The sequence below is a fragment of the Drosophila sechellia genome, chromosome X (genome assembly GCF_004382195.2).
Source record: "Drosophila sechellia strain sech25 chromosome X, ASM438219v1, whole genome shotgun sequence".
Taxonomy (NCBI): Eukaryota; Metazoa; Arthropoda; class Insecta; order Diptera; family Drosophilidae; genus Drosophila; species Drosophila sechellia.
The window spans coordinates 9,396,885-9,411,418 of record NC_045954.1 but is presented as its reverse complement, the minus strand read 5'-3'; the positions used below and the strand labels follow the sequence as shown (position 1 = coordinate 9,411,418).

The 14,534-nt window shown below is 46.9% G+C and overlaps 1 protein-coding gene across 3 annotated transcripts; it reads right to left on the bottom strand.

Moving 5' to 3' along the window:
• Positions 1-342: 342 nt before the first annotated feature.
• On the bottom strand, positions 343-14,438 carry LOC6617473 (E3 ubiquitin-protein ligase HECW2). 3 transcript variants are annotated; one of them, XM_032726414.1, is made up of 5 exons: positions 13,714-14,438; positions 11,166-13,654; positions 10,929-11,095; positions 3,050-3,238; positions 343-2,988 (listed from the first exon to the last, which is right to left on the bottom strand). In XM_032726414.1, the coding sequence occupies exons 1-5, from the start codon at positions 14,093-14,095 to the stop codon at positions 1,914-1,916; spliced, it is 4,302 nt and encodes a 1,433-aa protein (XP_032582305.1). In that variant the 5' UTR covers positions 14,096-14,438; the 3' UTR covers positions 343-1,913. The 3 variants fall into 3 exon arrangements, with proteins under 3 accessions (XP_032582305.1, XP_032582307.1, XP_032582306.1); XM_032726416.1 differs by lacking the exons at positions 10,929-11,095; positions 11,166-13,654; positions 13,714-14,438 and adding an exon at positions 6,909-7,378; XM_032726415.1 differs by lacking the exons at positions 10,929-11,095; positions 11,166-13,654; positions 13,714-14,438 and adding an exon at positions 5,416-5,616.
• Between the last annotated feature and the right edge of the window lie 96 nt (positions 14,439-14,534).

Here is a 14,534-nt window from a genome sequence, read left to right as displayed (position 1 = left end):
TTTCGTACATCAAATAATCCGTTTTTTTGCCACAACTTTAAAAATAATAGCCTGAATATGGAATGTTATACCTCGTTGAGTTCGTAATTAAATTTCCAATCAAACTGTGTTCAAAAATTAAAATTCTATTTTTTCAAAATTTTTTGCAAATTGCAAAAATGCAAAAATGACCCAAAAATTAATTTTCCTAAATCCTTTAAAAAAATAATAGGGATCATTAGCACTGTGAATTGGCTGCTCAAAACAGGTATTCTTACATATATATGACCATTTTTAGCCAACTTATGGTGGAAACCCCTCGAATATGTATATCCATTTTATAAATAATTGAAACGATCAAGGTTTTGCTTTTGAAGTAAAAGGCTCACATTTATTTATTTGTAATTATAGTTAATTTGTTCATAAATACACGCACATTAATAGTTCATTAAAACAATCTTCATTTATCAATAAGTAGTTCAAAAAGCGTTTTCTTTCTTTCTCTGTCTCTTTCACTGCCTTTAGCTCTGTCTCTCTCCATCTCCGTCGCTTTCCGTATTAACTAATGCCAAAAATACATGTAAACAAATCACCATTTAGTTACATTTTCGTTTCGTTCTTGCTTTCGATAAATACTTATCATAAAAATTTGTTTTCTTTTTTATTTGTTTTTGCTTTTGGTATTCAATTAATTAGCTATGTTGGAAATTTTGTGTTTTCGTTAAATATAATTCATATTATCGTTAATTGTAGGCGCCGAAAGAACCAATAAAGCCGAAGCAACGCACTGGACCAATTCGTAATCGTTGGCAAAACAGCAGCCAAGTTTTGTATATATAAGCCCGATCGGAGCTGCCATGTGCAGCCTGTCCTGGCCAGAGTCAAGTCAGTTGGTCAAGTGGCAGGCGGGGATGCACACGAAAGCATCCACATGGGCCGGTTGTTAAGGGGTTTGTAAATTCAAAAATAATTTACATAGTTTTTGGGTAAAAGGAGAGGGGTAAATATAAATATATATACATACATATATATATTTATCTATATATGTTATAATAACTGACATCCACAATACGCTTATTTGGAATGTGTGTTCAAATTTGAGTTTGAATTCGAGTTAAGGCTCAAACAACATTATAAGCTAATTAAGTATTGGCGTAGAGTTGCTCTGCTCTCTTTCTTTGGGAACTGCTTAACTGGATCTGGAGCAGCGTTTACGCGTCGTGAATTTTTCTAGAGGCAGTTGGCATCGTTTCGAGTGTGTAAATCAGGCAGAGTCAAGCGAAGGATACTTAGGCTTAGAAGTTATCCGGGGGCGTGTAGATCTTAGGACTAATGACTGGCGGCGCTGGCAAGCCGTTTTGCTCTTGAGGTAACTTCCATTCAGTGAACGGCAAACGAAGGCGAAGGCAAATTGTCTACGAACTAGTGGGATGCCATGCCTAAAGTAGCAAGTAGTAGTCTATGGCTAGGCTTTTATTTGCTTTACAAAATTGTTCATTTTGGAAGGGGGCGGGTAACCTACGTATATAAATAACTACAGTACAATTATGAGTTTTGCAGAAATCCCAGTGGATTTTACTAGCATTTAGGCGCCTAGAAATAGCTAACAAATTCGAAGATTTATTACCTAAATGTATTCGTAACAAGTTCTATTTTTAAGAATAATCATCGGAAATTAAAATAATCAATAACGGTTAAGATTAAAAAAAGTGGACTGTAACTTTAAACCTAATTTACAAAGAATTCATTGCTATTTTTTAAAAACTCCAACTTTTGGTTTCCAAATCCCTAGGATTTCTGCACAGCTCGCGAATTTCTAGACTTAGGCAAGTCATAAAAACTTCTAAAATCGAAATAAAGCGTTTAGGGGTGTGTTTTGTGTATGTGTATGTGTATGAGTGTGTGTGTTTGTGTGTGGGTTCCATATCACGTGTCTACTCAATGCCGAACGTGTTGGTCTCCTCGACGGCCAGCAGCAGCTTCTCGTACAGCAGTTCGGGTGTTGGATAGGGCGGCAGATCCAGCCGATTGAAGCAAGTGTGGGCACGAGGCAGTGCATTTGGCTTGCCCCACTTCTCGATGCAGAAGCGCCTCGGGCCAGTCGATCCGCGCAATGCCGAGAATCCTTCGTACGGGATGCTTGAGGTGCCGGTCACAAACTGAAGCAGACGAAGGCGCTGCTCGTTGCTGAAGCGCTCGATAACCTGCCAGAACCACACGATTACCTGGTGGTTATCGTGGTAGCCAGAACGATACTCTGTGTTCAGGCGCCAATCGTTTGTGTCTATTTCCGCAGTGCCGGCAATAACCAGCTCCAACTCCCGGGCATCAAAGACGGAAACGAGGCGCGAGTCGATCACCTCGTAAAAGCCGCGCACCAGCGACTCGGTCTGCTCCTGAACACCGCGCTCCAGACGCCACTTGATCATGCGCTCCAAGTACTCCTTTTTGTTCTTCTCGTTGATGATGATATTCTTGCCACCGGGCTTCAGTTCCCTGTCCACCACACTGCCAAGCAGTTCCTCTGTGACACAGAACGTTAGGCCAAGATCCACGCCCGTGCCGATGTCATTGTCGCGTATCCACTGGAGCGACTGATGGAACTCATTGTCCAGCGACTCCAAGTCACTGAGAGCCACGGGCAGGCGCAGCAGCGCCTTATAAAAGGGACGCGTGAAGAAAGCGTCCAGTAGATACTGATGTACCAGTGCCAATCCCAGAACTCGTCCACTAAAGCGGAACCAATCGTGGCAGTTATCCACGAAGGCCGACAACGGCGACACCTGCACGGTGTACGTATCGTTGGCGGAGTACTCGAACAGTCCGTAGTACGGATTGAACAGCTCGCGCGAGAGTAGGAAGAAGAACTCGCGTGAGGGTCCGCCGTAGTCCAGGCCCTCCTCCGTATCCCAGAGCACGGCGAGTCGGCCGCGTTGCAGGTCCTTCTTGTTGGCGGACATGATGCGGCGGAAGGCGTCCTCCAGCAAATGGCTGCGACGAATGTGTAGTCTTCAAAATGATAACGCAGATTAGTATGGCTTAGTCAACAGTTTGGTAATGCGATTCTTACTTAAGCTTGTGTGGTCCTTGTCCGTAGCCTTTGGACTCTAGTTTTCGATAGAAACTGCGCAGCTTGGCCTCGAAATCCCTGCGGAATGGTGGCGGCGCACGCTGTGGCATCCGGGAGTTCAGGACCGGCGATCCCTGCGGACTGCGCTCTTCAATAGGAACAAAGCCCATGATCTCCTGCTCGAACAGGCTGTGTGAAACATAGAAATTCAAATTAGTTGTACTCGTCGCACACAGCGGTTAACTAACTCCGCTGATTGGTCATAAATCTACGGCTAGAACACTCCGCTATCGGTGGCGTCACTTTCACCCCAGCGGCCCCAGGCGGTGCTATTGATGCTTCACGGCTAATCCGGCAATTGATTAGCCCACGCGGCAGAGCAATAGCACATCCGACAGGCCGGAAAGGACGCCAATCCGCATACGGAATGTGGGTTGATAGCGGATTAAGGAGATAAATGCGCTTTTGACTTGGGACTTGAGCATATGGGATAACTGAGAGAAAATCCATGATCATTGCAATTTCTCTGAGTAAAGATAATGAGACTATATTTTCGATACTGACGTGTCAAATCTTTAAGAACTCAATGAAGGAAGTCATAAAATGACAATCAATTAAAATTCAAGAACTAATTGATCTGCATAATTATGGCAACATTTGTAGCTTCGCATATGAATCTATATAAACACTTGTTCAGGCTGAAAAATCATGCGATTGCAGCTGGCTGATACGTCACTCGACGCGACATATAGAACCGATGCTGGTGTCGACCCATTTGCATCGAATTTAGCGGTGATGAAATCAGACCACAGATGAAAAGATGAAAAGGTCAGCGGGGCAAGTGATTTGTCATGGGCATTAATATGCGACTTGAATACACTGAAGAGCGATCGATTCTTTCTTCCGCCCCTGGTTGGCCACGCCCACGCCCACGCCCCTTGGCATAGGCCAAAAGACCGTCAAAGTTTTCTCACCGCCAGGCGGAAGAATCGCTCGATTTCCAATCAATGCAATCGATTAGGTCAAAAATGCGACCTTCGCCCAAAAGCCAGAACACACTTTTCCTTCCCCGTTTGTTTTTGTTGTTTAGTTCGTTAGTTAGACCAATCGAATATTAACTATTCCGATTCTAAGTAGTTAATCCATAATTTAAATTGATATTTGGTTGCGCCTTTTGCTTTTGCTCCGCCGGCCTTCAACTTGAAATTGAAAATTGGCCAATTAATAAGGCAAATTATGGCGGTCAACCGCACTTGCGGCTAGGTGCTATATACACATATATATATATATATATATATATATATATATATCAGGGGATCGGATCGGTTTAGATTGCCTGCGATCGAACGGATAGTGACAACAGTTTCGGCTGCAATTATCGCCCGCTCGGAAGTGACTAATTCCCCAATTGAAACTGGGCTCATTAGCAATACTTTTTGGCACTTTTGCGCAGATGGAAATGGAAACGGATCAATTAACGGGGCTGTACTGTACACATGCCGTGTCAAATTACTTTCAAATTGATTAAAATTCTTGCAAAATTATTGGAACAACAGGAAGCTGCAATTAATGCATATTAAAATTTAAATTAAACGCAAAACCAAAGTGACACCCAATCGCGCCCAACAAAGAATCACACAAATGCCATTGTGCGATGTGCCACCGAGCGATGCGATATGCGTATATGCATGTGTACATATGTGGGCGTTTTGGTCTAGGGGGCGTGGCTGGTACGTAGTAATATTTATAAACACTTAATGCAATCGCTACAGACAGTCGGTCGTTGACTTGGTTTCCAAAGAAAGTCCACAAAAGTGCGGAAATGCTGAGGGATTGCCTTTGATAAAGTCATTATCTAAAGAATAACTTTCTTTGCTTTAGAGAATCTTTACAATATCATTGCTCAATTGGATATAAAGTAAATAGAATTGAATATAATATATATAATATACATATATATATAAAATAAGCTACATTTTATGGGTAGTTCGTTTGAAAATCCCCACTTTGGCAAAAATAATTCGTTTTATGCGGGAAGAAGCTTTCCGTATGAGTTCTACTACAGTTCCCTCTTCACTTTCCACTCCACTATCATCCAGCAGACTTATGTCTTATGCATATTTAATCCCCAATTTACGAATGCACCACACTCTCACTTCACTTCACCCACATTATGCCAGGCGACAACTTAGGAAATTATTCGCTAAATATTCGGAATTTCCGCCAGCTTATATGAAATATGATATGAAGGGGAAGTGCTTTTATGCTTTTATGCTGGTCGATGGATCCATCAGTAGTCAGTTGGAATAAAGCAAATATTTACATAGGCTAGCACAAGAAACCAGAATCTCTGGCGACTCACTCACTTTGCCCTGTTGTGGAAGGCTTGGAGTAACTTGGAAAATATATCCATTTAAAGGCTTGTAAATCCGAAATGGATTCTCAATTAGCAGCGCACTAAATTCACATAGAACCGATCACCGAAAAAAAAAATCAATCACAAACTGCGGATATCGAGTCACAACCAAAAACTTTGGAATGGGTAAAACGATTCACAGTCGAACTTAAACAAACGGCCAACTGATTTGGATTCCCAGTTCACTTCGTACCCAAGCTGCAGCACCTGGTGCATTGGGTGGGGGCAAAAGGAAGGGGGCCACCGATACCACTCATAAGCTGATAAGACTGCTGGCGATAATGGAGCCTTAACCCATTTGTGTTTTTTCTTTTTCGGCTGATTATTGGATGAGTTTTTGGGGTTGATATGTATATAATTTGAGGATTGTTTGTCCCATTAATAAAAAAAAAGTCCGCATCTTATAGTCCTTAACAAAAGATTTATAGCGAGCATTCTCAAAAAAAAACTTTGGAGCACTTGAAATCTAATCCGAAATAATTGAAATTACAACACTCGACGATTGACCAACCTGGCAGTTGGTAAAATCTACGCCAGATAAGCTATAAACAAAGTGCCCAACCGATCAACCACCAATCAATTGGGTAATATAAACAAACCACTTGAGTGCCGCGCATATCCTTGAGGTTTTCCGTCTCGCATAACATAGATCTCTGCAATTGGACACTGGGCATAATAGAAGCAATGGGTTCCCACATACCCCAACAATAAATTACTCATAATTTGTGCTAACTGTTTACTTGGCATTCCGCAGCATTCCTGCAAACGAAGGGAACCGGAGTGGCATCCAGATCGTAATGCTGTAACGTGGGAATGGAATGGGAGCCGGCGATTGCAATCGGAGATCTCTATGCCACGGATAGGATAAGTGCCGGGCCGGCGGGGCGGAATGGTAAACAAAATCGGATGCAACTGGGGGACAGGATGTGATCTCGTTTTGCATGCGCTGCACTTTCGAGCGCTTTTTGCGGAAAGTGCATGGGAAACGGGAGACTGGTCAATGGATGAGATGAGTAAACACTTCTTGGGATGACTCAAAAACAAGATATAGAATTTTGCGAAATAGAAAAATAGTGCTTGAGTTTAGACATTAATCAGTTAGGTGAGGAGCTTAAATCACTCTCGTTTTAAAATGGTAAAAAAATGAAATATGGTGAAAAGGAAGCTTAACCATTAAAATATCTATAAAATAATGTAACTAATAGTCTTTCTACAAATCTTGATAACAATATCCTTTCTGTTCATTTTCTATATTTTTATTCTATTTCCTTTAAATATTTAAAACATAATGCTCGACCAAGAAAAAGTACCCAAAACTGATTGATTGGTAATCGAAGGGTACTTCACCGCCAATCGATGAGTAAAGGTGGTAACTTAGCCCTTGCCGTGGGGATTTACTGGTTACTAAGATTACGAAGTTCGGTTAGCGATTGATCTACTTACACAGCCCACACGATGTAGGCAGCCTTCGATAGAAAGCCCATTTTGTTGTGCGTCCCAAGTCTTGAGCACCAAATAGTAAACCATCACTGAGATCACTCCGTACCGTTAGAATATTCCGCTAACCGATACGGCAAAAAAAAAGGCGCCAAACGGTTGCGTATCGGGTGGTATCGGTTATCGAGCGGATAAACAAAAACAAAAAACACATAAACGATAGACTGTGTGCTCACGCTCCGGCTGTTGAAATGCTTCTGGTGATAGAAGCTCACTATCCGACGAACGGAACGAAGTCGCAACGGAGGCGACAGAAGCGGTAGTAGCGGTTGGAACTGTTAAAGCGGCAGCAGCGTCCATACGAACGGAACGAAGCCGGCGGAGTCAACGATAAACAATAATGAAATAGTATCACAAATCAAAGCTTCCCAAAACAGGGTGGATTCGGATATATTCCTTGTCGATTCTTATATACAGCATATAGCTAATAGCTAATAGCTAATAGCATATAGCTGCTACCCGAATGACCGACGAATGCAGAATGCTGGCGTTTGTCTAGCCGCCCAGCCGATAAGTATGAATTTCGTTTCGATTCAAATTAAGCGGCAAAGGAAATTATTTAATTACTCGCTGGTTTTGTTTTCGATCGGCTTTTCGTATCGCCGCGTACCGCTGGAGTTCTGTTTTCAGCTCTTTGCCGTTCGCCGTGCAAGGCGGCGTCGCTCGGGACGGTGCAGCGCTGCTCCAAACGAGGCCGCCGAAGAGCCAGCAGAATCCGCCGACGCACAGTGGTCACGAGTGGGGTTGCAGATCAGGGATTTGCTTATAAGTGGACAGGGATTATTGAGAACTCGACTTGGGGGACTGAAAGTGATGGAACTAAAGAGATCTTCTAATATCTAGTGAAAGTATTTTCCAAACGTATGATATTCCCAAAGGATAAAATATGCTACAAAGTGGTTGTCTTTAGACAGATATTATGTATATTTCAATATAAGAAACTATATATTTAGACCTCCTTGATTACTATAACTTCCTAGTTACAAACAAAAGATTTCGTTAATATTAGAATTCTTCTAAAATCCGAAAACTCTGCTCCACTGTACCGGCAGTCAGCTGTTGCCGGCATGACTACGGCTTCGTTTTGGGTTCGGGTATTGTATTTAGGTTTGGGACTGCGATTGAGTCACCCCCACGAGGAGTGCACTTCAAACGATCGACGACAGCCCCATCCCCATAGCATTACCCATACCCATGCCCATTCCCATCGCAATCCATCGCATGTGGATGGGTGAGTGTGTGGCGTTGGTCATGGTTATAATTGCCCGCTCATCACTCCACCGCGACAACCACTCCCACTTCCACACTCCGTTTTCAACTGGAGCTAACATTCATATGCCACGCCCTGCATTTAGCACGCCCCAAAACGGAAGCCAGCCACAACAAACCGCAAACAGACGCCGGCCACTGTTTGGGTGTCTCCATGACTGCCGCCTGCCCCAACGTTGCCATGTTTCCATGTTCCACCGCCTGCTCCACTGCCTGAATGCCTGAATGCCTCAATGCCTCGATCATCCCATGTCCCAATCGAACTGCACGCATGCGCAGCCGCCCAAAAGCCCAATGAACTGTAAACGAGCAGCAAACAATTGAGAAAAAAGCGAATGTTCCCTTCTACGGGTCAAATTTAAACGGCAAACAGCAGTTAGGCCAACTCCACCGCCAACTTCCTGCTTCCAAAAATAGTAGATGAATATGCCAATACCCTACAGAAAATGTATATATATCTATAAATTCAAGCAGTTCTTGACCTGCTCAATTGGCCGACATCTATTTGAACTACTTTTGGGTAATCCACGTTTCTAAAACTAAACTACTTTTTTTTGGTGTCTAAAGAACGTATGGCAAATTCTTTATAGAATAGCATCCATCTATTTCCCTAGGAAAACTAGATATACCCCCAGGAAGAGCACCCAAGAGACCAACTGTAAACTTGTCAATGCCTCGACGACAGCGAACGATGAAGTTCAACTTTGCGAGGGTGCCGATGATAATGATAATGATTATGAGCTAGTACAACTTGCTGATGACGATGACGACACACGGCCACACCCCCGCTGGAAAAAAGAAGAACTGGGAAAAAAAACTTAGGATCGGACGGGACTCGAAATTCAAAATTGGAGTTGCTATATGCTATATGCTATAAATTATGCTTGATTTGGAATTGGGTTAAATTGTGAACCGGGCGCGGGGAATTAGCGGATTAGTGGGGCGGCTGCGGAATTTATGGGGCAGCTGCTGCTAAAGCTTTAGGGCGTTGCCCTGCCACCGAAAAGGAGGCGTGGCTGCTGCGAAATCGGAATGCCCCAAGATCACTCAATAAATATATACGCGATATATGTATGTACATATATATTTTAAAGCCACTCAGCTATTTATAATTCACCGGCAAAAGCATTTAGGCATTTAGCCAACTGGCGAAATGTGTAGATAAGTAAACGCGTGTATTTGTTGAATCTTAGTGGGCATATTAATTGCGCTGGGCGGCGGGGTGTTGTCTCATCGCCACTTGGATGACTAATGACCAAGTGCAGATTGTCTGAGGCTGCGGCGGATACCGATCTCAGCCCGCTCGGAAGCGGAGTTGTGCACTCTTAATTTCCAATACACATGTGCCGATTTCTGCGATCGCTTGCAAAAGATTGTGTAAATACTTTCGCTAACAGGATCGCACGGGTGTCACTCTGCGCAATGCAATATGCTTTAAATGAACTTACAAATTAACTTATTCGTTTCGTTTTAACAAACGTGTTGAACTAACTAACAAAACGGCAATTAATCAAACTTACTTATTTCTTGACTTTTTCTTGTACATATATCTTTGCCTAAAGTTTTATTGAACGATTTCCTTGTTTCAAGTGGATTTAATTTAGGTGAATACAATCAAATTATGGTTAGCTAAGTTATAACTTTTTAGCCTTGATTTCCAGAAAGGCTTATAATTCATCCTATTAAAAGAGCTAAATCATGCGTCAAAGTTTCGCAGGATTCTTCCAAATTCTTTCAAGTTTATCAACCAGAATAAATACGTTTGCATTGTAAAAACTCCCACGACTCGTTTGCCAATGAAGCGCGACAATTTGGCTAATTGAAATGCAATTAAATGGCTCAATCGGAATGGGAATCAGAATGGTTGGTGGCCAGCATGGCGGAGTAATCGACAGCGCCGTTTGGGAGAATGAGTGGCGGGGCGACTTAATCTCTCGACATCGATTTCCATTTTGCTGCCGCCGAGATTGGGATTAAGATTAAGGTCAGCGCAACGTGCATGCGGATTGACGTGCTGCAGTGCAGTTCCTCAATTTTTGTGGTAAATGTACATTGATTTCGTTGTGTTGTCTCGCAGAAACACGGTCAATTAGACAATAAGCAATGGGATTAGAAGCCAAGACGATGGCGAAGTGCTAGCCTTGCCTTGCCGTTGGTGGCTAGTCCGCTTGCATTGTTGGACGCGTTTGGCGTTTTGGAAAATTAGCCAGCGACCTTCGACACGATTTTCAAAAACAATTAAACCCACTAGCAGCACTCATATGCGGCGCACTCAACCAGGACCGCCGCCAAAATCGATTGAAGCCAACCGAACCAGCCAGCAGCTACAAATCAAAGCCGAAGCCAAAACCAAAACAAAAACCAAAACTAATTCGAGCCAAGAAAATGACGCAGCAATGCACTTTCAGGCCAGATGGATTCGGCCTGGCCTGGTGTGGAACCTTCGTCAAGTGCAGGTGGAGCCATTGGCTGACGGCCACCGGTGCGTCATGTGAGCGGGACTATATGGCAGTGGGTTCATTAGCACCTCGCCAGTTCCGAGGGCTCACCTCCACCTGTCTGGCTGGCGGAACAATTCGAGTATTACACTTAGCAAAAGAACAACAATTGGATATAGACGGTATACACGATCTATAATCTCCGGTACGGTCCATAGTCATGTTAAGTAACTATTTCTATTGCAATCAGGTCACTCACCTCAGCAAAATGGTCAGTTGTAGGTCATGGCCCAATCTCTCGAGAGCGGGAACACCCTCCACCCGCAGTATATTGATTTTCTCACGCAGCTGGCGGGACATTGTGTGCTGACCCTGGCGCTCTCGCAGGATCTCCAGGATGTTCGGCTGGCGCAGGAAGGCAATAACCTGGAAACAAAGATGTGTAATCAATGGAAAGTTCAAGCTTTTATATTTGAAGACCGAACGCGAAACGCACCTTTTCGTTGTAGGCGATGGGCACATCTTCATACCCGGCTGCAGTGGCGCCCCCGCCGGCCATTCCAGAGGCACCATACGCGGAACGATCGGCGTTGAGGGCACAGGAGATGGCTGCCGTTGTGGTGCAGTTGTGGCCATGTCCATGGTTACTTCTGGACGAAGAGGACGACGATGAGGGCCTCGGCGGAGGCAAGGGCGGCACACCGGACACCGAAGATGCTGGACTGGCGTTTATATGCCCACTGGTGGCGGACAGGCAGTTGCCATCCACCAGATCCGGATAGTAGTAGCCCACACCGGACTGTTGCTGCGGATGCTGTTGGCGATGGCGCACCACACGAGGACACTCCACGGGCAGACGAGGATCCATGAACGAGGTGCGACGGTGCTGGTGGTCAATAAAGAACTGCTTGCCCGATTGATCCAGCTTGGTCTCCCAGCACGAGGGCAGTTCCCTGCTCATCTGGGCGAATGTATTAACTAGCGCCACCAGATCCTTGTTGTACTGATACCGCTGGAAGCACTGCGGATCGCGTCGGATGCGCATGACCATGTGCTTCAGTGCGGCATTGCGATTGTAGATGGCCAATGCAGCTTCGTTGGTGTGCAGCAGAGAGTAGAAATCCGCGCGGCAGAGCATCAGGATGGCTGGATGTATAGCCGTGGCAGGCGGAGGAGGGACTGGAGCTGTTGAATTGGCATTACTATTCGCAGAGGTTGGCAGGTTGTAAAGCTGCGCAGCTCTACTCTCATTGGTAATGGTGCGTCGTATGCTTTGATACCGCCTATCCAGCTGCTGGCGATGGTGTTGTTCTCTGCCTGCTGGTCCTCCACTTGGCGCCGCTCCTGGTCTTTGCCAGGAGGTTGTTCGCGTTGTGTGATCGATGTAGAAGATGCGTCCGTGGCTGTCCATACGCGCCTCCCAAGCGGGTGGCAATGGTGGTTCCCCAGCGGCTCCAGCTCCACTAGACCCGGATACCGTACCCGATCCGGGTTCCATGAGAGCGGCTCCAGCTGCTGATGCCGCCGCCGCCGCTGCTGCGGCTGCACTGCGTTCTGGAATGGAGGGCAGGCGGGTGCTGCTTATGTGCACAACTTCGTCTGGCTGCTCCTGACCCTGCTCCTGGCCACCATCTTGCAGATAGATGTAATCCAATTGACTAGAGACGGCTGGAGGATCCGAGGGGATCGCTCCTCCGCTGGCGAGGCTGGAATTGGCAGTGACGGCTTGGAGGCGGGCATGCCGCCGGGCATGGTGAGTAGGTGTTGGTGGACATACCAATGGCGATCCGGTTGCTCCTCCCGTAACACCAGCTCCTGCTCCACCGCCTACACGTTTGAGCAGCCGCTGCTGCGGTCGCTGACCATGGAATGTTGGAGTTCCGGGCGGCACCACATCCTGCAGAGCTCCCCCCACTCCTCTGCCTCTGGTGGGCGAGTGCTGCTCTGGACTCAGGCTGATATCCAATGGAGAGGCACTGCGCGTGGAACAGCCCGAAGGAGGACTTCGCGGACGTTTTGGTGAGAGCAGAAGGCGTGGCGAGGCTTGCTCCTCCGATGAACTGGCCTTGCCATTGGAAAGGGCACGGGTGAGCGGACGGTGCTGGCGCAGATACGGAAATTGCAGACTATTCGGCGACGAAGACGACGATCCAACTGCCGAGGAACTTGGGAAGGTGGGGAACTCATAGCTCTGGTGGACCGGCACCTTTTGTGTGCTAATTGTGTTGATGTAGCTATCGGGTCCGATCTTTTTCTTCAGCAGCGGCTTAAAGCGCACAGGCGGCGTGGCCAGGGGTGAATTGTTCGAGCTTCCACTGCCCTGAGCCATCTCCTCGGCCAGTCGCTCGTCCGTGTCCAGGATGTCGAACTGAAAGACATCGCCCTGAAGCTTCAGATCCCGACCAACAGCACGCGGCGGCCAAGAGCGTTCCAGCGGACGATGCTGTGGTGGCGAGGGCTGTCGAAGATGCTGGTGATGCTGCTGCTGTTGCTTCTGCTGCTGCTGCTGACGGCGCTGCACATGGGCACTGGCCTGGAGGGCAGCAGCGGCTCCCAGAAGACTCTCCACGGCAGCCGCCTCCTCGTCCTCCTCCTCATCCACCTCCTCGTGCACTTCAGCCATGCTCAGAGTATCCACCATTTCAGCGGGCACTGTTTCGAAGCATTCGCGTGCTACCCACAGATTAAAACCGTCTCCATTAGCATTGGACAGTGTTGTAGTTGGCGCTCCCGCCTTGGTCTTCTTCTTGGCTCCGCTCAGGGGCGTGGAGCCACCGCTTTGGGGCGACAGGGTCCAGGACTTGCGACGGGCGCCACCGCCCACACTGCTGCCGCCGTCACTGCCAATGCTGCCATTGTAGGAGTTGGTCGGCGAGAGCGTGGCATTGTTGGCCGGCGTCTCGCAGGATTTGGTGGAAAGCAGCGTCTGGTGGTGGCGCGGTTCCCTCGGCTCCTTTGAGCCTGAGGGCATTTCTTCTTTCGGAGCTGTTAGAGAAGCAAGTGGATGAGTGGATGAACTCGCTCGTCAGTCTCAAGTTACTTACAGGCTTCACTGGGCTGCGACAGTGCGCAGGCGCCCAGCTGCTGCTGCCGCTCCTCCTCCTCTGCCACGTCCTGATTTCGCGATGCCAAGGGCGGTTCCTGTTCCTCCACTTCGCTGACACTCACCTGGACATCGTTGGTCAGAGTAAGGGCACTCTGGAAGGCCTGTTCCAGCTCGTCACTTTCGTTGCCGTTGCGCGCCTCGTAGAAGGCCTCCTCATCTTTGGGATCATCATCATCGTCCTCCTCCTCGTCATCTTCCTCTGCCTGCTCCTCCTGCTGCAGCAGCCTGACTGCAATGGGATCCACTGGACTCCTGTCTGCCAGGAAGGCGGAAGATGCTGCCAGTGGCTGTAAGGGTACCGGTGCAGCTGGTGGCTCCATTGGCTCGTTTGCCTCCTGGTCTCAAGATGTGCTCTTCCTCTTTCCCAGGACCCTTGCTCTTCCTCTTCCTGGTCCACTACCACCACTGCCACCCCGCCCCGCTCCACGCCCAGGGTTAACAGTTACAGTTACAGCTGCAGTTGCTCTACTTTGGCGTTCTGATGTTTGCTGCCTTCCGACCGGAGCATTTCGCGTCCTCCAGCCATTGAGTCCAGTTCTGGTCCGTGCTGTGCTGTGCTCACTGCCCGCAAGGCCGTGGCGCTAACTTTAGTTGATCAATTGTTAATTTAAGGATTGCAAAAGCTAAATAAAATATATATTTCGGGTCTAGTGCAATGTGACCAGATGCCAATGGCATAACAACGCTCGCGCGCCAGACTGGCCATCTATCTGGTGCCGCAAAGCCAGTTGCATCGATTTCAGCCCATCTGGCAGCGCT